We start from the raw sequence: 24321 nt of genomic DNA on the forward strand, positions 1-24321 counted from the left end.
CGCATCGCTGGCTGGCGGTCTACCGCTCCCAGGCGTGTCCGGTTTTAAAAGGCTGTGTGGTTTCGCTTCCTGATGCTTCGCCCCGTCCCCCTCGGAACGCTTCTGTTCGTCGGGCGCCGTCCACAGTTCGCGTTTTTCGTCCTTGTCTGGTTGGGGTGCGCCGGGGCCTCCCGCCGCCTCCCGCCGTGTCTTCTCGGACCAGCCTCTGGTCTCTTGGCAGACGAGCAGGGAGCTGGCCTGAGCCGTTCGAGACGCTGCTGTCTTTCGGCGCCGCCTTCGTTTCTTTGTGAGGGGATTCACAAGTGCAACAAGGCGCCTTGGTGGCACGTATGGGCAGCGCAAACCGACAGATCCACCCAGCGCGAGGGACACGGACCGGGAAAGAACAAGCAGGGATTATGAGAGAAAGATCCGGGGGCAGACAGAGACACACAGCGGCGCAAAGCAGCGCGCACATACACACATGCAAGGAAGACGCAGGAGAGTCAACGGGAGCCAGGCAAACGGAAAGAACGAGCGAGACGGGGAGACAGGCGAAGCACCACTGGAGAAGAAAGCGCCGTTTTCTCGAGTGGACGTAGATCTCGCAGCTTCACCTTTTCAGTCGCCCTCTCTCTGAAGCAGCAATCCAGAAGTCCACGTCGACTTCCGTCGAGTCCATGCATATCTGCGTAGCAGTTCTGGTATCGCGAAACGCTGGCCGGAAGTGCAGTTCCGGCGTTTCCTTCTCACACAACACTTTTGCGTCAGAGAGAGGGAGAGACCCACCCGCTCCTCGACGGGCCTTTCTGTTTCCTGGAACGAAGTGAGGTGTTTCGCGTCCGTGAATGCTGAATATATCGGCGTCCGTTCTTCAGGCGACTGCTCTTCTCTCCCCATTCTCGCTCTCGTGTCTCCGCCTCCGACGTGAGCAGACGAGGGACGCGAGAGAGGATGTTCTCTGCCGACGCCATCCTCCAATTCGCCTCCGAGTTGTCAGGCGTCCTCCACGTTCGCCTCGATCCTCCGTCGCCCTCGCAGCCGTCTTCCCGTTCACCTTCTTCCGCTTCGTCCTCTCGCGACGTGCCTGCTGCCTCCGCTCATCCTGTCTCGCGTTCGGCGCCTTCACAGCCGTCTTGTGCGTCTTCCTATCCCGGTTCTTCTGTCCCCGTCTCCGGTCCTTCTTCGCTTCCCTCGTCTTCTGCCTCGCGCCATCACTCGTCTCTGCCGCCCTCGCTTTCTGCGTACGAGTCGTTTCTTTTTTCGCCTGAGGACCGGCCGGCCGGACAGCCAAACGCGAGTTGTCAGAGGCCTTCGCTTCGTCCCGAGGCTTCCGTTCGAGAGAAGGAAACGGTGCGTCGACACACCAGCTCGCCAGAAACAGAGGCCGGGAACCGCAGGTGCCCGCCTAAGTATGACCCCGACTCGCAGGCGACAGAAAGTGCACGTGTCTCTTCGCCGTCTTCTCCCTATCCACAACGGTCGTCTCCGTTTCTCTCCCGCTCCTTGCTGCCTCGAAACGTTTCCCTTCCTGAAGCCCTCGCGAAGAGCGGCACCGCAGCAGGGAATGCGCCTGTCTCCGCGCCTCGCAGAGGGAAGCCGACAGCCTGCTCTTTAGGGACCCAGCGCCCTGTTTCTTTTGGGCCTTCTTCCCCCGCCCCGGCGTTTGCGCTCCGACCACTGAGTTCCCGTCCTGTTGCGCTGCTCAGAGAGGGACGCGCAGCTATGGGGGCCGAACAGTCTGCGGTCGCGTCCCCAGGGGAAGGCCGCGGAGCTCGCGCGTCGTTTGCTTCTGCCTCTTCTCTCGGGGGAGGCGAGCAAGAATACGCCTCCCCCAGGGAACATCCGCGCAGCGAAGCGCATGTCGGACAAGACGCACGAAGATGCCGACGAGGAAGCGAAGAAGAGGCTGGGTCTCAGACGCGTGCCCCGCCGTCGCCGTCTGCTGCTTCGTCGGGGCGCCTGGGAGCGTACTTGCCTTCGGCCCTTTCACGGTCCGCGACGTGGGCGTCCTCGTTCCTGTGGAGGCGGTAAGGCGAGAGAAATCGAGAAACAGAGGGGAAGAAAGCAAGGCAAGGACGAGACGCAGAGGGGAAGAATACGGGAGAAAAGGTGAACCGTGTCGCGAGACACGAGACACCCGGCGAACGAACGCGAGACGGCAGGGAACGGTCGAATCTTTGGATCCTGTGTTCTCAATTATGAAAGTGCCTTCCTGCTTCTCTGCGGGTTTCACCTGGTTTCTTTTTGTTTCGATACGCTTCTCTTTCGTGTTTTGTGCCGTTCCGTGGCCGTGCAGTCTTCACCGATTTGGCCTAGGCGATCCAGCTCTTGCACATCTCTGTGTCGAGGGCTAACTCCGATCTTTCCGTGTGGGCTTTGTGCGGTCTTGGTGTCAGCGCATTTCACTGGCGCTCTTAGCGTCTTTGTTTCGCCCCGTTTGGCGCGGATGTGCGGCTGTCCTCTCTCTCTCTCGTTTGTAGGCACGCGTCGTCCCTCTCGCCTCGCCAGGCGCACGAAGTGGAGACCGTCCCCTCTTGCGCTTGCCAGGGGAGCATCGCCCACCCACCTGCCTCGCCTTCTGGGCCAGGCAGCCTTCCTGCCTCTTCTCATATCTTTTTCGCGCCTCGCCCTGGTGAGCCTCCGTACGCCGCGTCGGCCGCTTCATCTGGAGATGGGAGTTTGCGAACTCGGAGCGCGACGGTCACGCTTCCTCCCCACTTTTTGTTTCAGCCAGGAAGCATCCGAGAAGCAATTCTCCAACCTGGGGCTGCCCCAGATTCCCTGCGCGAGAAACGGTTGTCCTTTTCTTCGTCCTCGGTGGACTCCCCCTACCAGACTGCTTCCTCTTCTGTACCTGCCTCCTCTCTTTCTTCCTCGCTTCCTTCTGCTTCGTTTGCGGACTCCTCGCATGCGGAGCGAGGGGGGTCGGGAGGCCCGAAGCCGCCCCTTTCTGCGCCCGTGCAGCCCTCGTCCCGTCTGCCTGGTGGCTTGTACCCCACCCCTTCCTCGCTTCGCGGCGGACGCTCCGCACCGTCCTCTCAACCTGCCTTGCAGGCTCCGCACATCCACTTTGGCGTGCACATGCCGCAGCAGGTGACAGCCTCTCCGGAGGATGCACTCGGGGATAAGAGGGAGAGAGAGGAGACGCCAAGGTCGCCTGCGGCTGCCGCTCGCGCTGCGTTCCAGTCGAGTCGAGAGAGGGGGTCGGGAGACGACGCCCGCGCAGAGGGGAAAGAGGGAAGGAAGAGGTTCACGGAGCCCAGTCGCACTGGGGACACCGGAAGTCCCCGGTGTCCTCTCGGAGGCAAGGAGCTCAGAGACGCCCAAGACACGGGCGTCGCCACACCACCGTTTTCGTCTTCTTCCATGCCTTCCTCGTCTTCCGTTTCTTCTTCGTCAGCTGTGGAAGAGGGAGATGCGCCTGACGCCCGCAGCCTCCCCGCGGACCTGTCTCCAGGCCTGCCTCCGTCGCTCGCTTCTCACAAGGCAAATCGTTGTGGCGACGAGGCCCCCGGTTCGGAGAAGCACGTGACGACCGAGGGCGGGAAGGAGACACATCCCTGGACGGTGGTGCACGACTCCGAGGAAAAGCAAAAGGAAAGTCTGAGCCGGCGAGGCACCGCACTGCTCGACTTTTGGCAGGAGGAACAGGAGCGACTTGAAGACAAACTCGCCTTCAACAGAGGCGAGGCCCGCTGCCTCTACGTCGAGAAAGACGCCTTCGTCCCCGGGATCCTCACGCTCGAGCGCGAGGCTCTAAAGTTTCGAAAAGGTAGGGACAGAGCTGGGCCACAGGGGCAAGAAGTGATGCCTTCGTGTCACCTAGCCGCCCTGTAAACACCCACAGGAGTACACACTAGTGGAGGACGGCGAAGCCGTGAGAGGTGAAGGCGCGCTTGCAGATTGTTTTTCGCAGAGAGACCAAAGTGGGCGGCTGTGAAGGCTGCGTGTCTCCTACCGCGAAATTCTTCCCTCGCGTTTGAGCGCGACCGCGAGGCAAAGCTCGGGAACTTCCGCGACCCCTGGCCGAGACACTGCGACAGACGCGCATCGAAAACAGGGGGCGAAAGAGAAGTCGGAATAACCCCGATTGGAGAGAACCACGTGAGACGGTCGTTCCCCGTAGGCCTGCGAGGCGCCGTGAGACTGCTGGGCCTTATTCGCTTTTTCCGGCACCTTTTTCGCTTTTTTTGTCTCTTTCTCCTGCAGCCGACGCTTCCCCGGGGAGCACCGGAAGGGCCGGAATCGCCCCGTTCCTGTGCGTGAGCCTGACAGACGTTGTCGAGTGTGCCTGCGTGTGTCCCCCGCCTTCCGTCAACGATGAGCTACCCTCGAGTCCGACTCCGTTTGCAAAATCTCCGCTTCTGTGGCCATCCGCTTCGGCCTCGGGTTGCTCCCTCGGCGAGACGGCGCGCCACGCAGACGAAGGTCTGTCTCCTTGCTCGAGTGGGGAAGGAGCGGGAAGGCGCGGGCGGAGTTTGGAGGCTCGCCAAGTGCCTGTCGCCCTCAGTCGACAGCCGACGGTCTTCATCCAACTTCTCGTCACCACCTTGCACGGCCCCTCGCAACTGCCGGAGGAATCCGCGAGAGGAGAGAGCGACGCAGGGGAAGGTGGCCAGACTGCGGCTGGGGAGAAGACAGCTGCAGAACAACAAAGTGCAGGGGCATCAGAGACACACGGACCTCAGGCAGCAGAGGACGCAAAAAGGAGCGCGGCAGGAGAGGAACAACCCAAAGTTTCTGCCGCGAACACCGGATTTTCCGCATCATTAACTGTCTCCAATGGACCCTCTGCTCCGGTCGCCTCGGCGTACTGCACGCCTCTTTCCTCGCCTCTCTCTCCCCTCTCGTCGTTTGCTTCTTCCGAGCACCTCGCCGTCCCCCCTCCTTTGTCCTCAGGCGTCGCTCCGTCTTCTCTTCTCCCGGAGAGCACTGAATGTGCAGCTGCGGACGGCGGCGGCAGTGCGGCCTCCGAGCAGGCGCACGCCCTTGCACTCCCTTCCTCTTCCCAGACTGGAGACGCCAATGCCGCTTCCTCGGCGTTCGGAGATCATGAGAGAAAGGGACTTCTTCGTGCCGACCTCGTCGACTCGGTGCGGTCTTCCGATGCTGACTCTGCTCGGCCACACGCCCCTGCAGCCGTTCTCGCCTCACGTGAGCCGGAGCACGTCTCCACTTCCTCGCAAGGTCACCAGCTCGCGTCGCTCTTTGTGTCTCCTCTCGCTGTCGCCGCTGAGTCGCGCGCATCGTCGCCTTCGCCTCGGAAAGAACTGTCGTCCCTTTCACCCCCCACAGTCTCGTCGCCGTCGGCAGTGTCCGCCTCTCCAGCCTCCCCGCCGCCTACCTCGCCCTCGGCTTCTCTCCAGACCTCTCTGCGAGGCGGAGGCGACGGGGACCGCAACGCCGCCTCTCAGACGCCGCTGCCTGGCTCACACACTTCGTTCGCGCTCTCGCCCATTCGGCTGCTCTCGCGCGGCGCTTCGGGCCTCGTGGACTTCTGGGCCAAGTGGAGGGGCCCGGAGGTTCTCCACGAGGCAGGCCATCGCGTCGCCAAGACGACGGGCGAGGAAAGAAGGAGCGACGCAGAAGACAGGCGCTCCCCCCGCGCTCGCACCGACGCTAAGCGGGTGCGTGCGAAGCGCCCGCTGCCGCAGTTGGAGTAAGTCCCGCGAGGTTGAGTAGGTCAGTTTGCGTCTTTCACGGCATGTGGAGGGGCGTGGCGAGGTGCTCTCGAGACGCGTGCGTTTTCTTCTTGTCGCCAAAGAGTTTCACGCGTTTTCGCCTCAAAAAAAGCTTCGGGCGTCTGAAGCAGCGGCGGAGCGACGTGCCGCGGAGCGGGCGTGCAGCGCGTGGTGTCCTGGTGCTCTTTGGGGCCGTTTTCGCCTTGCTTGTCGCGACTGGGCGCAGGCCGCACACGCGAGGCGGCGGCGTCTTTGTGAGGTTCCCGATCTGCTGCGCGATTCCCACCGAGTCGAGTCCCTTCGTTTCGTTTGTCGCCTTGCGGCAATGTGCGCGATGCAGAGGAAACACAGACGTCAATTTCGTTCTCTTTGGGTTCTTCAACAAGGAGCTCGCTCAGGAGTTCACGCGGGCCATCATCAAGTTCGTTGACCACTGCCAGGTGAGAACGCGTTTTCCTTTCGAGGAAAGTCGCGAGTGACCCGAAAGGCCAGAAGAAAACTCTCCGGGGGAGAGGATGAGAGGAACAGGCTCAGACCGCCGCCGTAGCAGAAGACGCACCAGCACGAGAAGAGACACTCACACGTGGAGAGAAGGGGAGGGAAGGAGATGGACGAGGAGGCAGGACGGGGGTTTGGTTTCTTTCTTTTAGGAGACGCCGAACAAGCGTCGCGTCTCTTGCGGGACAGCGAAGCACCCCGGGAAAGAAAAGCGAGACAAGACCGAACGCACACGGGCTGCCGGTGCGGAAGAAGAGGCGAAAGAGGAGCTGAGAGCGTACTGGTGTCTGTTTGTGGCTGTGCAGGCAGAACATCGAAACGTGCGAGTTGTTGCTACGCACATTCCTTCGAATTCCAGTGAGTTCCCGCTCGGAGTTCTTCACGCTGTTGGATTCCAGTATCCTACTAAGGGTATTCCACTTCGGATACGTTCTAGGGATTTTGCTGCGTGTCTCCCGATTTCTGTTCCCCCAGCATCTAGCGTTGCCTTCTCTGTGTTTGCCTTCCCATCTGTCCGAGCTGCGCTTTCCCCGGACGGGTGTCTAGGCTCTGCACTGCGCGTCTTTCTCTTTCGTCCGTGCCTGTTTCGTTCCCCCGTTTTTCACCCGAGGCGGGGCAGTGCCTCTCAGACCGGTTCCGCTCCATTCCGTGCCTATCGTCTCGAGTTCATCGCGTTCTCTTTTTCATTTTCGCGTCTCTGTTCCCCTCGCTCCCCCGCCACGGACTCGTTCGCTGACGATTTTCGGTGCGTGCGACTTTGACTGCTTTGCTGTCTCGGCGCGGCAGACGTGCTCGTCGGGCGGTGGGCTGCAGAGTTTGCCCGTTCGGCCATCTTCCAGGAGGACGACGAAGATTTGGTGGCTCTCAGGTACACGGCGGAAACCTCAGGAAGCACGGAAACGGGAGAACCCGAGGAAAGGGCGAAGCATAGAATGCAGGACTTTATAGAGCTGGCGAAAAACAGAGAAGCGGCGAGAAGCGAGCGGTTGCAGTCACTGTCTCTCCCGCCCTTGTCCTTCTCTCATCTCTCGCTCTCTGCTTCGCGTGCTGCCCATGTCCCTCTTTCTCTCAGTTCGCCCTCGAACTCGCTCCAGAGCTTCGACAGCGTCGGGAGCGACGAGGCAGTCGGCGACAGTCAGCATGGTGCAAGCTCTCGCGCGTCTCGTCGCTCGTCCGACGTGGCAGGCTCGCGGCCTCTCCGCACCGCGTCCTCTGCGTCGATCGCTCTGCCTCGGCGGCCGCACTCACCGTCGCGTCACCCGCGTCTCCGCAGCGCAGGCTCTCCCGTGTCCGGGGAGGCGGAAGGAGACAGAGACAACAGAGACGCGGCCAAGGCGGTCTCTCCCTCTCTCTACCAGTTTCTCTTGATGCAGTCTCGGCGATCAGCTAGCGACGGGTGGCTTGGCGCCGCTGCCGACAGCGGTCAGTCGCCATCCGCCGAGCGCGCGGGCGACATCTTCTGCGCCGGCGAGCCCGAGCAGGAAGAGATGACGAGGCCGCAGTCCTTTGGCAAGGGTTCAACGCTCACGCTGCCTCTGCCCGATTTCGATATTCCTGAGGGCGCTCCGGCGCTCCTCTCCAACGCCGTCGTCTCGCAAGTAAGCCCAGAGCGAAGTCGGAAAGATTCAGAGTTTCCTCCCGCGGCGATTGCCGATCAAAACTGAAATTTGCTCTCCCGCCGTCGTCGGCTGCGTGGCCAGGTATTCCCGTCCCCAACCCAACTGTGTGGCCAAACACACTCCGGTTCCACGGCTCCTGTTGCGTAACGCAGAGAGATAGATGGAGAGAGCGAGAGGTACAGAGCGGGGGAGAGAAGGAGACAGAGGGGAAGACAGGGATGTAGATAGATGGGTAGCCTTCCGTGCACGGCAGTGTAGACAGAGGAGGGAGCGACAGTGGAGGCCGCGGCGTGCGTAGGTCAAAAAAACGCGGCGGATTTTTGCAAGAATTGCACACGCGTTGCCTTCTGCATGTGTCTTTGCCTGTTGGACCGCCGTTCCTCTTGCTGCTTCAGCTAGCTGTGCACCTTCCCCTGATGCTGACGATGAAAAGATGGTCTCTCGCTTTCTGTCACAAATTAAACGGCATCTCCCTCAACACGTAAGGCTTGTCTTGTTTCTGTCCACGCAGCATTTCCATCCTGCTGGAGCTAAACGATGCTTTTTTCGATCGATGCTCCGTGCTTGGCAACATGTATGTACACATGTCTCCATATGCCAGACTGTACATATCAACGCTTGAATCTGTGTAACTCTTTGCATACAAATGTGCATAGGACATACGCTTGCACGGCCCAGTGGATGCCTCAACATTTTACGGTATGCGGGTACACAGATCACCGTCACCGGCGGGCGAGAGACCCGCTCGTTTCTCGTGCGAGCTGGCCGAGGTCTGGATTTCTCGATTTTTTCCAATGTCTAATCCGTAAACCGACCTTGTCTTCAGACAGTCTGATTCGAAACCGCGTTCGCTTTTCTCCGTTTCCCAGATTCTACCGGAAGTGTTCCAACCGCGGTCCGTGCCTCTTGTTTTTGCAAGATGCCCGGGGCATCCTCTTCGGGGCGTTTCTGAGTGAGATTCGCGAGTGCGCGAAATACTACGGCTCAGGTAAACATTCCCGTCCTTCTGCCACGTACGCAGACGTGCAAAGCCTGCGGCCCATCGGGTTTTTTCCCAGCGGAACTGCTGCGATATGACGCTCGACTGGATTTTATACCTCCTCTGGGGAGAAGGCGTTCGTCAGCTGTGTGCCTCTCTTCTCGCCTGTACCTCGAACGCTCGCCTTTCCCCCGCGGCGCGCTCTCTGCATGCCTCGCTGTTTTCCCTGTGTGGCTTTTGTCGCGGCTGTGTTCTTCGCGCCCCCGCAGCTGAGACGTTTGTCTTCACCTTCAAAGGCCCTGACGGAAAAATGGATCCCGAGCACCCGGTGAGACTCCGTGGGTGGCTCTCGGCGATGCGCCTTCTTCGGAAGAAAGGCGCGAAAGGTCGTTCCCTCACGTCCACCGAAAGGGTGCATCGTTTCGCGTGGTGTTTGTCGAAACAGGGCGCTCCGGCAGCAGAATCCTCCACCCCAGAAACGCGATGTGTCTGTCTCTTGCCGAACGTCTTTCTCTCGCGTTTGTCTGCGGTTGTACTCGTGCGAAGTGGTGACGGCGGAGAGGAAGGAAACGACGGGAAAGACCGCAAGCGACAACGAAACGGCGCGCCGGCCATGGGGAGCCTTGCGTCCCCGCAGTGTGCTTCGCGCCTGTTTGGGTGTTGCCGCAAATTCCTGTCTGTTTTGTGCCTGGACGACTCTCTGTGTGCGTGTGTGTGTGTTTTCAGACGCTCCACGTCTACAGGTGGAGCAAGCTGAACAATTATTTCATCTACACAGACCACGACGTGTTGGGAATTGGAGGCGGAGGCCACTACGCCATCTCTGTCGACAAGGATTTGCTGCGAGGCTGCTCGTCCTGCTGTCTGACGTTCAATTCGCCGGTGTTGTCGTCCTCCGAAGATTTTATTGTGAAGGCGTTCCAGGTGAGAAGACGACGAGAGGCGCCTCGAGGAAGGACAAGCGGAAAGAAAACGAGGGAGAGACAGCGCAGAGGGACTCCTCGAGAAGCGCCTGAAGACAGAGAGAGGAAGGAAAGGAAACGCGAGAGAGAAGGAAACAAAAGAAAAGGGAAGAAGAGATCTGTCGAGGGAACGAGAGGAGACGGAGCGTGATGCGTTCGCCGCGAAGGAAAGCCCAGGCAAAAAGAGAGCTCGCATGGACTCCCAAACCTACGATGGAGTAGAAAAGAAACCGAAGGACGAGGCGGATATGCGCTGTGTAGCAAAAACCGAGGGATATGGTGAGAGAGTGTCGGCGGCGGGGCCGCATGGAGAGAGGCGAATTCTGTCTTTCCTTTGGCTCTTGCTTTCTTCAGGTGTGGGCGTTCGAAGATTACTGAAGAAAAAGTCACCGCCTGGTGCCCCGTCGGGCCGCATGACGCCTCGAGAACGTTCCGTCTCCAGTTCTCGCAAGTCTCGGCACAAGTCCTCGTCCGATATCGATATACCAAACTGCACCATGCACATCGCCCTATATACGCCCATTCAGGAGTGTGCGCACCTGTTTGTTAATACAGTGGTAAACACACGCAGTTGCATATTTTTTCTGAGGTACAAATGTACACAGTCGACGCATCCGCACACGCATGCATCTGGAGACATATACCCATATATGGATTTCTTCCCTTCTTTATATACATATATATATATATATATATATATATATGTCCTCCTTTGGCAGTTGGCGAAAATAAGCCATCGGACATATGTATGTTTGTGATGGGTTGGTGTACTTTGAGCGAACATTGCGGATTTTGTTTCATTCGCTATATGAAAGCCTGAGGAAGAAACCAGTTCGTGCTGCGCAAACTTCGCGCAATGCACGCGCGTTCCCAGGCCGTGGAGGAAGTCCCTCGCCTCTTGTCTCCACACATTGCCGACCTGCTGTCCCCTCTGTGGTTCTTCTCTACACCACCCCAACTAGGGGATGTACAGAATGCATCGTCCTGTACTTTGGGTGGATCCGCGGAAAAAGGGGAGATGCACGTCGGAGAGGCAAGAAGAGAACCGTAGGGAAAGTCTCAGGAACTCGAAAGGCGAAGAGGGAGACCGTGACTGGAAGAGAGAGGGGAAAAGCGAGAGAGGGAGATGTGTTTTTTCAGTCCAGTACCGAGGCTGGTCCCAACGAACGACACAGATTTGCCGAGTGAGACGTTTTTTCGTGCAACTCTTGAAGGTGAAAAGCAAGCGAAGCGGCCTGCGTCTTTTAAAACCTTCGTCCGAACACCGCGTCTGTTTCTGGTTTCGTGCCTCACCGTCGCTGCTCAACTATCTACCGCAGCACCAGGCTTCCTGTTGCTTCACCGACCAGGATGTGACGGCATCATCTCTCCTGCTCAGTTCCTCTCTCGGCCTCCTCTTTTTTCTCTGGGTTTCCCTCTGTCTCCATGTCGCAGTCCTTCTGTGGAGGAACAGTGCGCGTCCTCCTGGAGAGCTTTTCTTTTCGCGGAACGCGCGAAAGGTACATCTGCGGCAGCCTGAGAGATGTCACGCGAGTGACGCGTGGCCGCCAGAGAGTTTCTAGCAAACAACAAAGAAAACGAACGGGGCTCCGAGCCTCCTTGTTTGTCCGTATATACACCCGAGGCCTGCCACAAACAGAAGAAACGTCAAAGAAGTTGGGATCGCGACAAGAAGACAAGTCGAAAGAAAGCAAACACGAAACCGTTCTTCGGCCACTCCCGCACACACCAGTCCCTTTCACCGCCGATTCCTCCTTGTCATTCTCCTGTCCTGTGGTATGCTGTTCCCCTCTACACCCGACGATTCGCTCCATTTCGCTCCGGTAGGCGTCCTCCAGTCTCCTCTTCTGTTTATCTCTCCAGGCCGTCTCGTCTCCTCTTCAGTGTTCCGCGTTCACCAACGTGCGTAGCTGCTCGTCAACCGCGAGATCTCGCTGTTTCCTTTGGCTCTTTCTTCTGTCTGGTTTCCTCTCCTCGGTTCGCCATTCTCGACGTTTTCTTCGGCGCTCGCCGTGTTTTACTTCTCCTGCACAGGCTTGGTCACGATTCCCGAAGCGACAGTTCTGCCGCCCTCGCGCAGAGCAAAGCGCAGGCCTTCGTGGAGGGCAATTGGATGCAGCAGCTCAACCGTGCATGTGACGCGGTCCCCCGGCATAGCCTGAAAAGAAGAGGAACGGGCGACAACAGCGTCACGCAGATGAAAAGCAACACTGAGGTCCAACACAGAAACACGCACATACCTCCACACCTGCGCGTGCATGTGCACGCTTTTCTGTACAGATGCATGCATGTACGTGCACAGACACGTTGTGCCTGGACGTATAGAGGGGAACGCATGAAGCGCTAGAAACGGACGCACATGCGCGAGGGGCGACGGAAAAAGGACGAGACAGATGAAGGAAAGAGACGAAGGAAGGAAGAACGAGTTACAGAATCGCGAGTGGAGAGAAGCGGGCCCTACCATTTCTGTGGTTTCTGGGAGGGTAATTGTGCAGGCCATGTCGCCGGTTCGGATGAAGGCTTGCGGCCGATAATGGGAGAAGAACGGTTTCTTTCTTCCTCCTTCTTCCTCTTTCAGAACGTACAAGTCGGCCTCGAACTTCTTGAAGGTTTTGAGGTAGCCCGGCGCTCCGAGCACCATGCCTCGTTTCACCTCGTCCCGTTTTATGCCTTTCAGAAGGCAGCCGACCTGAAAGCGGAACCGAAGGACACACTCGCAAAGCGGAGAAGGCGTCGCCGCAGTGCTCACATTGCAACGTTTTCTGTTTTGCAGAAGATGGACAGCTCGCAGCGGCCAAAATATATTCGACGGCGTGTCCCAGGCAAAAAGAGAAATACAGACAGCGAATTTAACGCGTCGCTGCCTTTAAAAGGGAAACGGGAGAGAAAAGGATAGCATTCATTAGCAGCTGCGAGGCAATCGCCCCCGCGCCACAGCCAGAGGCCAGCCGTCTGCGTGAGACGTGCAGGAATGAAGAGACACAAAGGAAGAGACACAGGGGAACCGTGGAGGCCTCGTTCACTTCCATACCTGATCGCCTGCTTGTGCGTCGTCTAGCGTCTTTCTAAACATCTCGAGAGCAGCAATTTGCGCCTTCAGCGGCTTCTCTCGCCCGCCAACAATCTCAACTGCCTCGTTCATCTTCGCCGTCCCTTGCTCGACGCGGCCGGTCGCAACCGTCCCCTTCCCTGGACGAAGACAGCGAAAGAAGCGGGACGCCATCGTAAGAGGTGGACAGAAGAAACAGAGAAAATGACGCAAAAAGAAAAACACGCCGCAAGCGCTTACCCGGAATAGACAAAACGCTCTCGACAGGAATGACGAGAGGCAGATCCGCTTTTCGCTCCGGCTCAGGAATAAAGTCGTCGCACGCCTGATGCGCAGTCAACAAAGGAGAAAACGAAAAACACAAGTCAGAGACGCAGAGTGAAAGGGACAGAAACCAATCCCTACACCCATCCCATCTGTATGGAGCTACCGAAAGAGACACACTCTTCGTCTCGGTCCCAGCCTTTGGCGCAGCCTCAAGACCGAAGCGTGTAATGCTACGTATATATGCATATAAATGTATATAGTGATATATATATATATATATATATATATATATATATATATATTTGTAGCTAGATGAGTCGCTAGAGAGCTGGGTGGACACATGCGCCGATGGAGAGGAGGCGGTCTGTGGGAAAAGAAATTTTTTACCTGCATAAGGTCTTTGATGGTTTGGATGCCGTACTCTCCAGTGTCTCCATTAAGTGCCTTCAACGCCGAGCCTTTGACAAAGGGCGTGTCGTCGCCAGGGAAGTCGTAGAAAGAGAGAAGTTCCCGGACTTCCATCTCAACGAGTTCGACGAGCTCTTGATCCTCAACCATATCCATTTTGTTCAAATAGACAACCAGACGCGGAACGCCGACCTGAAACGCCGCACAGCCCCAGGCAACGGACAGACGTAGGAAGCGCGGAAAAGGCATTTCCAAACGCACATCGACGCAACTGTATTGTATCAGCATATAGAGATACATATACATATCTATATAGATATACATATATATATATATACATATATGTATGTATGTATCAATGCGTGTGCATGCACATGGCACCCCCGCCTCTGAAAGTTCTCGAGGGGCTCTGTTCGGGCTTCGCGATCTCCACTTGGCTCCTGGACAAAGGCGACGGCGGCGTCGAAACGCAACAAGAGCCCAAATGGGACACAGTTGCGCGACAAGAAAGCAGAAGGGACTTCGCCAGAGGCATCTACACATATCTACAGACGCGTGCACGGATGCACCCAAGGGTGAGGGTTTTATTCGTGTATAGATGCATACCCGCTTGCATGTGTGTATCTGTCTGTTTGTGTGTCGACGAGCTCCGGTCTGTTTCCCCTTGCTCTAGCTGCTTTTTCCAGGGGCGGAGACGCTCCGCTGCATGCCGTGTCGCCCGGTTATATCCGTGAACAGACGCACGCGCGCGTTCTTCACATGTCCCCATTTGAAAGACGCCGTCGGCATGGACGCATTCCCCCCCCCCCTCCGTGCACACTCTCGCTTTCTCTCGTATACCTGTTTGGAGAGGAGAATGTGTTCTCGGGTTTGAGGCATCGGTCCATCGTAGGCCGAGACGACGAGGATGGCTCCATCCATCTGGGCGGCGCCAGTAATCATGTTCTTCACGTAGTCGGCATGTCCCGGGCAGTCCACGTGTCCGTAGTGCCGCTTCCCCGTTTCGTACTCGACATGGGTGGCGTTAATGGTGATTCCGCGCTTCTGTTCCTCCGGGCTCTTGTCGATCTCTGCGTACGATTTGAAGTCTGCCTGGCCCAAGTCGGCGAGGACTTTTGTGATGGCTGCAGTCAGCGTCGTCTTGCCATGGTCCACGTGGCCGATCGTCCCGATGTTCAGATGCGGTTTCGTGCGCTGGAAGACGCCGACGGCGAAGCCTCTCTGGGCCTCGAGGAGCGCAGAGCAGGCGCCAGCAGACGCACAGGCGCGAGAGAGGCAGGTGGAGACGGCTGCAGAGGCGTGAGATTGCAGAGCTTGCGGGGAGGACGCCTGAAGGAAAGGAGAACCGGAAGACGGAGAAGACGAAAGGAGAGACGCAAAACGCCGGCTGGGGCGGCCCTCGGAAGGTGCCGTGAGGCCTTTTCTCTCTGCGACAGCGAGACGGGCGGAGAAGCGTGAACGGGCTGTTGGATCATTAAAGCGGGGAGACAGTGAGGGAGACACGAAACGCGAAGGAAGGCCGCAGCTGGAGGAAGCCGAGAAGTCTCCTCTCGAAGGACAGAACGGCACGGCGGCACTCGCGCGGCGGAAAGGCGCGGCTGAACCGGCTGCCACTGTGTGGGGCGCAGAGACCGCGGGGTGGAGCCGCAAGACAATATTTGCCGCCATCGGGACGAAGACGCGAACCAGAAAAAACGAAAGACACCAAACAGGGAAGGACAGTGAGGAGAGTTCGACGAACGGAGAGAGAGGCAGGAGCCTGTCGGGTACGAGAGAAAAGGGGGGACAGAGCGCACCGCAGGGGCTCTTTTACACACCTTTGCCCAGATGTTGTCTTCTTTGCAAAAGAACCGACGCAGAAAACCACTGCTCCGTTTCTAGGGAGTGGCGAAGACAACACTTCAAGCCAGAAATGCGTGCAGCGTCTCTACAAAGGAAAAAAGAGGGCGGGGCACATCTTTACAAAGCGCGTGGCCGGCTTCTCATGCATGCGCTCTGGAGGGGACTTTCTTTCAACAGACAGCACCGCGGGGGAGCTGACCCGCCAGTCGCCTTGCGGCAAATCTCTGCTCGTCGCCGGCGAAACGCAGCAGAGAGCCAACCGGACAATGAAAAGGGACGATGTTCACTTCACCACATTTCCACTGAAGAGAATAAATGCACTTCCGTGGATCTAGAGATTTTCCTGTGTACAGTTGTTCCCAAAAAACCAAGTACAAAACGATGGCCAACTGAGAACTCTCTGGACCGGCCGTTTTCACTGTTTGCCGCGCGAGAGAGTAGACAGCATGAAGACTAATCTCGAGCTCGGCAACACGCCAGTGAGACCAAGAGATTCGTGTTGTGTCAGGGAAAGAAGCACTAGCTTTTTCTGTGAAGAGCTCCCGAGAGAAGAAGAAATAACGAGAAAAGAAATGCCCAGAAAACAAGTACAGTGAACACGGTAATAATGGCGTGGTCTGGTGACAAGAGTCTCTGTCATCAGCAAATGTATAGCCGATCGAAAGCCTAGAGAAACATCGACAGATTATCCTTACAATCAGAGCCCTCAAATGCCTCAGCTGCAAACCCTCGCACAAGCAAGTGATTCGCCAGCGTGCACGGTAGCGAGACGATCCCTCCACTGTACGGTCACCGAGACCTTGAAGTACAAAGAACACCTTCCGCATCACCTGCAAGGCTGTGTTCATTTTCCGTGCGTGTCCAGAACCTACTGCGGCCGTGTAGTCGAAAAGCGCTGACGGGCGGCATCGTCACTACTCGTGTGTTCGACAAGGTGAGTTACGTGGTGGAGTTCTGTGCGTTTCAGCGTCGCCAGCAAATCGGACATAACTGCGACCGCCCGCTCGTGGTAGCGGCTCCTGGATAGTTGACCAGATCGATCGTGGGTTGAGTCAGTCTACATCAGCCAGGATACCGCTGCCAGCGGGACGCTATCATCCCCTGGCGCCATGTAGTGAGTCATCAAACTAGTGGTGAGGTCCGCGTAAGATTTTAAGCGGCGAACGCACGCCATAAAGTTTACCAATCATGCGTAGTTTGGGACCACACACACACGGTCACACACAACATTCCCATGGCACGGAAACATAGGACTCTTTTCCCACGAAACAAAACCACAAACACAAGCCTGGCTCTCAGGCACAGGCAGGAACAACAGGTGGGAGGATCACCCTCCCGAGGACGAGGAACTGGCTAGGCCTCGGCTCGTCTTTGCGCCGAAGCCTCATCCGAACCTCCGCAATGCTCTGTAAGAGCTTTGAGGAGGCATCGGGCGGGGTAGGACCTCGCGGAGGAGGCGGAGAAAGGCGTCCTCCGAGAGGTCTGGTTTTCACTTTGAGGGCCACCCGTGGTGGCCCAGGCAAAGTGCTTGGTGGTGCATGGAAGGGGTAGGCGAAGGTCGCCTGCTCTTCCAGCACGCGAGACGAGGGGGGGAGCCGCATTTCTGCAAGCCGCAGAAACGCAAAGGGAGGAGAGGAGGAGCAAGAGCCGCAGGAGGGCAGGTGGACGGGACCGCGAACGTACGCGAAGGCAACGTAGGCGGACGAGTGGTGGACGGCGAAGGCGTGGAGACCAGGCGACGTCGAGAATTGGAAATGTGGAAAATGATAAGAAGTGAAAGCAGCAACCGGGATAGCTCGCCCCTAAACACCGAATCATCGATATGGGATGGCGGAGCGCGGTACGCAGTTGCACAGCGACACGAGCTAGCAGTCCGCACGAGCTCGCGCGAAAAGATCGATTGATCATGGCTCGAGATCGGTTCGCCGAGGCCGCCCCAAAAACAGGTTGTGGAGCGCTAGCTCGGTGCGATCTGGGGCCATCACACCCCTGCATGAACAACGGGAACGCAGCCCGTAATCATTTTGTCGAGTGGTTTTTTGGAGGCCTCCCCGGCATCACCCTGGCAGGTTCATGCTACATGAGTCATGAGCTCTCCGACTCAGAGGGACTCCGACCTGCATCTGAACGGGACCGCAGCTGCAGTGTGTAGCGAAAACATCCACATCCCTTGGAAGCTTCAATATCTTCGACATGTACGCCTGGGGGCTTCTAGAAAAGATGAGCCAATCTGTGACACACATGCCGCCGTACGAGACTTCAGCTATGCCACTTGCTTGCATGAGCATTAGCATGTATCTATACATCCATCTATCCAGAGATCTCGTTAACACATGCAGCTATCGATCTATCTCTCCACCTAGCAATCTGTCTGACCTCCCATCTAGATATCTCCTGTCTCTCCATGTCACCGCCATCTCTCTGTCCGATACTTCCCTTTATATCATCTCCTCCCTGAGTAAATTGCCAAGTACGTACTGGGGGAGATGTCGCTGCGGGGAAGGGTTTCACAGAGCCAGATTCAATGTTGGCCAGAATCGTGTTCCGTCGACTCCCCCATCGTAGTGAGTCCACCTAGGAACGGTCGAGTCCCCCACTTCCGAAATGGTTTGCATTTCCGTTTCTGTTCACAGGAACACGATGTACGAAAGTCCCTTCACTTGCCGCGATGTATTCTCATGTCACCGGCTGATGAGCTTTGTTGCGCACATCATTAATCAAACGGGGCGCAAGCTCTTTTCAACGAAGAACCGTCAAAAAACCAAACAGCTCTTCAACGAGGGGAAGTGCTGGAAGTGTTAACAACACTACGGCCTCGGGACAAACACCCTGCGTCGCGACAGGCACAAGATCAACAATGAGCACCCTGAGAAAGCGGTTAGATCCATACTCCTCTTGAGTTCGCCCCGACGGCTCTCCCGGCAGGAGATCTCACTCGTAGGTTGGAGAATGTTGAAAAGTGGAAAAGTACTCGCTGTGTTTGATCGTGCGGTTTGTGGGGTTTTCCCGCCTTCCGGTTTCGTAGGAAGTCGCAATACGCGTGTGATTCTAACGCGGGGGCCTATCGGGTACACAGCAAATGCGTGGGGCCTTGGCGGAACCCTCATTCTTCTTCAGGCACAACTGAGAAGGCGAAAGGAGAGGCACTGCTGGAACGCTCCACTGTCACGTGGTTCCTAAACGCGTCCTTAACCGCTTCTCGGTCGTCTCTCCATCCCCAGCCTCCCCCAGCTATTCTGCAACCGCTTCTTTGTTTGTGTCTCTCTGCCGCAGGGAGAACGCGGCGCAGCGTGAGTGTATCGCTCCTAGGCCTCCTGGAGCCAGCGGCGGATGCGGGAATTTCCGGAGGAAGCAACGCCCGATAGGAATCCGCTGCAGGTGATCGCTTTCTTGGAACCAGTGCGAGTGCCTTTTGCGCGTCAAGAGTAAATCCCGTCTGCGAAGCAATTCGTGATAGCTCCACATACAAGTCGTGTGTGTCTGCAAGACGAGGAGACGGGTGTACGTTGCTTGCCACCCTTTTGCTGCCGAGATCGGTGTTTCGGCTTTCAGGATCGTTGCCTTCTCCCGCTCTGTCCCTATTCGCTCCTTCGTCTGCTCTGCTTGTCTTTGCCGAGTGTGCAGGGAGAGACAGCGGTCCCCGACGGCCCGCTCGTCCCACCTCGATCGCGCCCGTTAATCCACCAACTGAAACGCTGGACGCCGCACTTCCTGGGGAGTATGAAGGCGCTGAGGGAAACCGCGGACGGGGCGACCTTGGGCGAGACAGAAGTGAAGCGACCGCCGTATCGCGTGCTCTGGCCGTCACACTTGGCGACGTATGAATGGCCTGTGAGCAGGAGGCAGAGAGGACGCGAGAACGGTGCGAAAGTGGAGACAGCAGCCGAGGGCGAAATCGAGAGGCAACACGCAGACTGGATTAACGAAAAGGCGCTGATGGCTTCGCAAACGCGCACACGCATTTCTTCTGATGCGGTTGACAGGCTGCGTACAACAGCCTCACGGATTCACGTGCGTGTCTCGCATCTCCGCATCGAAGAGGCAGGGTATATACAGTTCTGCATTACTTCAGACTTTTCTCGCGTTCCGCTGATCTCAGAAGACGCCTGCGCACAACTAAGCCGAGGCGGAAGGAGAGAAATCCACACGAAGACGCACAGGAAGACAAGAAGACCCAGACGAAGAAGAGAGAAATATACCAACAAGCTGGGCAATGCTTTCAGTGTACCAGAAGGTCGAGAGGAGTGAGTTGCTCGCGGGGATCTTTCCGGGCATGGGCAGTGGGAGGAAGAGAGAACTCCGCAACGTCAACGTCGGAGGCGGAAGAGACTTTCATGCGGCGCTTGTCCTGGACGAACCTGAAAAGGCGAAAGAACTGCATGCGTCGCGCATCAGGCCGTCCCGGCAGTCACGCCAGAAAGTCGGCGCTTTGCCAGCATCACAAAGCAAAAGGACGTTCATCTCCGCATGGACGTAAAAGTGAACGAGCCTCGAAACCAGGACAGCATGAGTGGACTCCACAGGCTCTGTAGAGACAGCGCCATGACACCAAACATGACAGCCTCACATGTATATATATATATATATTTATATATATGTTTGTGGAGAAACAAGGAGTTTTCAATAGAGTGGACGTGTGTGCTGCACACCTGGAGGTGAAGCCTGTAGGAAGGTCGCGAAGCTGCATATGCCTGGTCAGCGAAGGAGTGAGCAATTTCGGGTCCTTTTTGGCTTGGTGTCGTGCCGCATGCGAGAGCGGCTCTATTCGCTCTCTCCTTCTCAGTTCCTGCGTCCAGCACTGACGGAGCAACTGCCGACACCGTCCGGCCGAGGGCGGCATTGAAGAGAGAGCGGAAAGAACCAGAAAACGCGTCTTTCGGGGGAAGTGAGCGCCACACGGCAACGCGCGACAAAACGCCCTACTCCCTCCGTGACCTTTTCGTTCATAGGTTCAAGGGAGGAGGCAGGCCGGGACACGGCGATCCAGGTGGACGGACGTTCCGTGCAAGAACGGCGACCCCAGCGGAACGTTTTCCTGAAAAGGAATGGGGAGGAAAGTGCCAAGGGCCCCCCGCTGGCCAAATAGTCCCGCCGCGGCGTCCTCCCGCGCACACATCCAGTGGCGGACTAGACGAGCGCGTTGCTGAACTCGCGCTTCGAGTCCTGAGAAGGCAAAAACAAAGAAAGAGGGTGGCAAGCGCACTGGGCTCTGAGGCTTTCGGGTCGTTTCCGACGCTCAGCAGGCCTGTTTCAGCCCGGGGAAAGACACTGCGAGACCCTTGGATACAGTCCATTCCACGGGAAGTTGCTCCCGATAACCCGACCAACGAGACTTACATCGTCTCTCTGGGGCAAAACTGGTCTCTTCCACTTCATCCTCCATTCCACTCTTCAATCTGCACGCGGCACCACTGTTTGCGTCGTCGCGGATATCCGGAAAATCGACGTTCGATTTGCCGTGCTGCGCAAAGTCGGAAGAGTCCCGCTTGCCGCGACAAGGACGTTATTCACTCAAAAGTCCTCCGGAGGAGCACCCCCTGAGCACCGAAATACAGCCAAAGGAAACAGAGTCTAATAAAAGTAGGGAAATAGACACGCGCACACCGAAGCACACATACTGGCGCCTAGGCAGCTGCAAATGGAATTTTTTTGCCGCCGTGTAAGCACTCCCGTGTGGATGGTTCGAGTAGCGCGGAGGCGCCGCTGTCTCATCGGTTGCCTCACCACACAGCTCATGTTAGAGAATTTACCATCTAACCCTCAGTGGTCGGCGTATACGAAACTCTAACCTCATGTGCACTATGTACTCGTGTTTAGGAGTGAAGAGAGAAAGCCAATAAATGCATTCTTTCACTGCAAACGCCGCAAATCCGAGCCCTAGTGCGGGGCCCCGCGGCGCGGAACGCCCTCGTGGAGTTGGCCATGCGAATGCTAGTGGGACGGGCTGTAGTGAAGCGGGACGAAACTCCAAAGCTGTTTTCTTTCGGTCTCCCGCATGACGTCTCACGTCTCTTTTGTGCGCGTACAGGAGGGAAAAGGACCTGAGGAACTCCAGAGAAATCGGCAGAGAAGAAAGTCGAAAGTGGGGACTCTCTCAAGACACCCCCCCCGCCCCCGCCCCGGCACGCCTTCACAACCAAAAGGCGTTCTGCAGAAACGAACACGCATATACATGCGAACGCACCTGTACATGTATTCGCACGTTTACGTATATCTATTTGGATAGTTCGATCCTGTTCCGAGAGAGACGGAAAAATTTGGGGCTCCTCACACGTGCCACGACTCCGCTTGCTCGGAGAAGAGTTCGAAGAAGCATCGACAGGCGGCTGAGTCTTGTGATGAGCAGCCAGCGAAGGAAGACCGCTCCGCAGGTGCCTATCGTTTCTTCTCCGATTGGTTCGGACCTTTCTACAAATTCGGTACCGAGAAATGAACCCCGAGACGCCGGCAAAGACCTACTCGAAGCGCGTAGATCGGCTGGGATCCGTGGGGGCAAACATGTATTTATGCGGGCTTCAAAGAAACGGCAGCAATCTCGTGTGAAACGTATAAACGTGGCTGCACAAGTGCAGCTTTTTCAGACGCGTACCAAAGTCGAGCATGACTCTCTTGAAGGCAACGCTGTTCCAATCGTGCCGGGAAAACTTTCCACCTCGCCAACCCACGAAGAACGCAGAATTTTCCTTTTCTCGACAGCAGAGGTCGTGGCGCCGCGTGTGTCACTCCTCGATTGACAAATGTCGTTTTGTGTTGGCCCCGGGGACGCGAGCAACGAAAAGCCTGTGGTGCATGCGGGGCGGTCTCGCAAATTTTGAGAGCGTGGAATGCGGTTCCTTGCACCAGAACTGCTTTTGGTGGCGTGCCTCCGAAAAGCGAGTCGTGGTTTTCCCCCTCACGCGTTTCCCCGCGAACTCCGGGACGAAAAGGCTGAACTCGAAAGACCCAGTGGCAGCCGTGGCCTTTAGCCTGGGAGGCGCGCGGGGACAGAGAACCCCGTGAACGCCAAGGAGGACCGAGAAGAACCGGGAAAGACGACAGAGAGACGAGTATAGAAGTCGGAAAAGAAAGGAGAACGGAAAGAAGAAGAAGAAAAAGAAAAAGAAGAGGGAACCCCGAGCTTCGACAGGTTCCGCGAAGTCGGCGACGTGGAGGAACCTGTGGGAGATTGAAAGTCGAGAGAAGGCCGGGAGTCTCTGAAAAATGCGGCTGTGTATCGTCAATCCAGCTGGCGGCGTGGGAGCGGCCGAGGAACAGGGACAGTTTGTCGAGGCCCGAGACGATTGGACATTCAGCATGCTTCTCCGTCACCTCGCGGAAATCGGGCTTCTTTCTTTTCCGGATAGAGGGCCGTCGACAGCCCCGAAGGGACTCTCGGACCGACTGCCTCCCAATGTGGCGCTGACCAGCGACGGAGTGGTTTTCGACGTGAAAAAGAGACTCGAGGACTACGCGATTCAGCCAGAGACAAAGCTGTACATCAGCAGCGCAACCTACAGCATGCCCACAAGGCTCTTTGTCATTCTGGCGGAAACCGGAGACACCTACGTGAGTTGTCGGAGCTCACTGTACCTATTCCTCTCTCGGCGTCGTACACGCACACTTGTAGAGGTATTTGCGGAAGCTACTCTCTTCACTCAAAAACTGCTGCCACATCACTCAATATTTAGATATTTGAGGACGCATCGATCTGGGTCGAAAGATATCCTTGTATTCTTGTTTACCTCCTCCGTGAGAGAGCCGCCCGGCGTCTCTCGATCTTTAATATACCCACGTCATGGCCTCGTCACTGGAAACCGTATGCATGCTTATATAAATATCTAAACGTAGACACGAGGCTACGCGTGGGTGGCGTTTTCAGGGATTTGAGGTGTTCTCTGCGGATCGCGTGCAAGTGTTGATGCGCCTCATCAAGACCCGGTTAGGTGTCGAAGAAGACGGCATGATTCTCGTGCACAGAGGCGCGCGCCTGGACCCTGAGAAAAGCCTCCAGGATCAGTGCGTTTGCCGGGACGCTCTCGTCTATCTCCTCCTGACATCTCAAGCGCCTCCTGTGCCTCGTTCGCCCCCGCCTCCTGCGCCTGCTGGCGGGGTCCGAGGGAAGAACCCGGGAACTCCGCGAGGCAAAGACGCGAAAGACGCAAAGAAAAAGCCCGAGGCGAAGAAGGGAAAGAAAAGCAAGTAAACCCGCAGAACCAAGCGGCGAGGCCGCTGAGAGACGGGCGAACGACCAGATGGGAAACGGCAAGAAAAAACAAAGTTGAGGACAGGAATTGGGTCCCTTTCACACTGGAAAGCAGCGAGAGACTGGAGAAGCGACATGCGACGATAGGGCGAAATCTCCCGCTGTCTCCTTTTGGTGGCTTCACTCTCCGACCTCGGAGCACACCCCAGAAACTTCCGTCTGTCGCGACTTTCCGTGTCCATGCAGGCACCCCTGCACATACAAATCTACAACTATAGAGATAAACATGGGTGGGATTATCGCCAAAGCAGGCACGGCAGATTCGTCAGCGCATTCTTTTGCCGAGAAATGAGTTCTGTAGAAGTGGTGGTGGAGCCGTGGACGGTCGCTAGTGGAGCCACATGCCGTGACGGAAGTATTTGCTTGTGCACGTGAGCAGACGCTTGTAAACAGCTGTTCTCCTCTACAGAACTATTTTTGGCTGTTCCGAAATAGGCATATCCGTGGTGTGCGTTCCAAGATTCTGATGTGGTGACGATTTCGGGCCTGGAAGAAGCGGGGAAGCCGGAAACGAAAAAGCCTTCCTTGTTTTCACTTGGTCACGTTTCTGCAAGAATGGGATTCCCTGCCTCTTGCGAGAAACCCGTGGCTGACACAAACAGCGCTTTCCAGCGCCCACATCTCCACATGCACATGTGTACAGTCCCGGCCCATGCGCACGCAAATCTATCCCTGCAGACAGATATCCACACGAAGCGTATCCACGACGCTTGATCTATGTTAAATGCACTCACGCATGGACCCACGTAGCGAGGCGTCGTCGTCAGCGGGGCGACGACGCCTCGCTACGTG

The 24321-nt window shown here is 57.0% G+C and overlaps 4 protein-coding genes across 4 annotated transcripts; 2 read left to right on the forward strand and 2 right to left on the reverse strand.

Moving 5' to 3' along the window:
• Positions 1 to 1704: 1704 nt before the first annotated feature.
• On the forward strand, positions 1705 to 10099 carry NCLIV_025440 (hypothetical protein; the record flags this gene model as incomplete). Its single annotated transcript, XM_003882739.1, has 12 exons — positions 1705 to 2009; positions 2463 to 3754; positions 4192 to 5641; positions 6004 to 6103; positions 6314 to 6518; positions 6948 to 7029; positions 7234 to 7759; positions 8176 to 8261; positions 8650 to 8768; positions 9029 to 9087; positions 9486 to 9683; positions 10076 to 10099. The coding sequence occupies 12 exons, from the start codon at positions 1705 to 1707 to the stop codon at positions 10097 to 10099; spliced, it is 4446 nt and encodes a 1481-aa protein (XP_003882788.1).
• Positions 10100 to 11738: 1639 nt separating this feature from the next.
• On the reverse strand, positions 11739 to 16135 carry NCLIV_025450 (putative elongation factor Tu; the record flags this gene model as incomplete). The annotated part of the gene is made up of 7 exons (XM_003882740.1): positions 11739 to 11879; positions 12183 to 12410; positions 12753 to 12910; positions 13011 to 13095; positions 13425 to 13637; positions 14286 to 14774; positions 15983 to 16135. The coding sequence occupies 7 exons, from the start codon at positions 16133 to 16135 to the stop codon at positions 11739 to 11741; spliced, it is 1467 nt and encodes a 488-aa protein (XP_003882789.1).
• A 2255-nt stretch (positions 16136 to 18390) lies between these two features.
• Positions 18391 to 20127, reverse strand: NCLIV_025460 (conserved hypothetical protein; the record flags this gene model as incomplete). The annotated part of the gene is made up of 3 exons (XM_003882741.1): positions 18391 to 19116; positions 19516 to 19645; positions 19937 to 20127. 3 exons carry the CDS (start codon positions 20125 to 20127, stop codon positions 18391 to 18393), a joined length of 1047 nt encoding a protein of 348 aa, XP_003882790.1.
• A 2360-nt stretch (positions 20128 to 22487) lies between these two features.
• Positions 22488 to 23469, forward strand: NCLIV_025470 (conserved hypothetical protein; the record flags this gene model as incomplete). Its single annotated transcript, XM_003882742.1, has 2 exons — positions 22488 to 22832; positions 23146 to 23469. 2 exons carry the CDS (start codon positions 22488 to 22490, stop codon positions 23467 to 23469), a joined length of 669 nt encoding a protein of 222 aa, XP_003882791.1.
• Between the last annotated feature and the right edge of the window lie 852 nt (positions 23470 to 24321).

This window comes from Neospora caninum, chromosome VIIb (genome assembly GCF_000208865.1).
Source record: "Neospora caninum Liverpool complete genome, chromosome VIIb".
In the NCBI taxonomy this organism is placed as follows: Eukaryota; Apicomplexa; class Conoidasida; order Eucoccidiorida; family Sarcocystidae; genus Neospora; species Neospora caninum.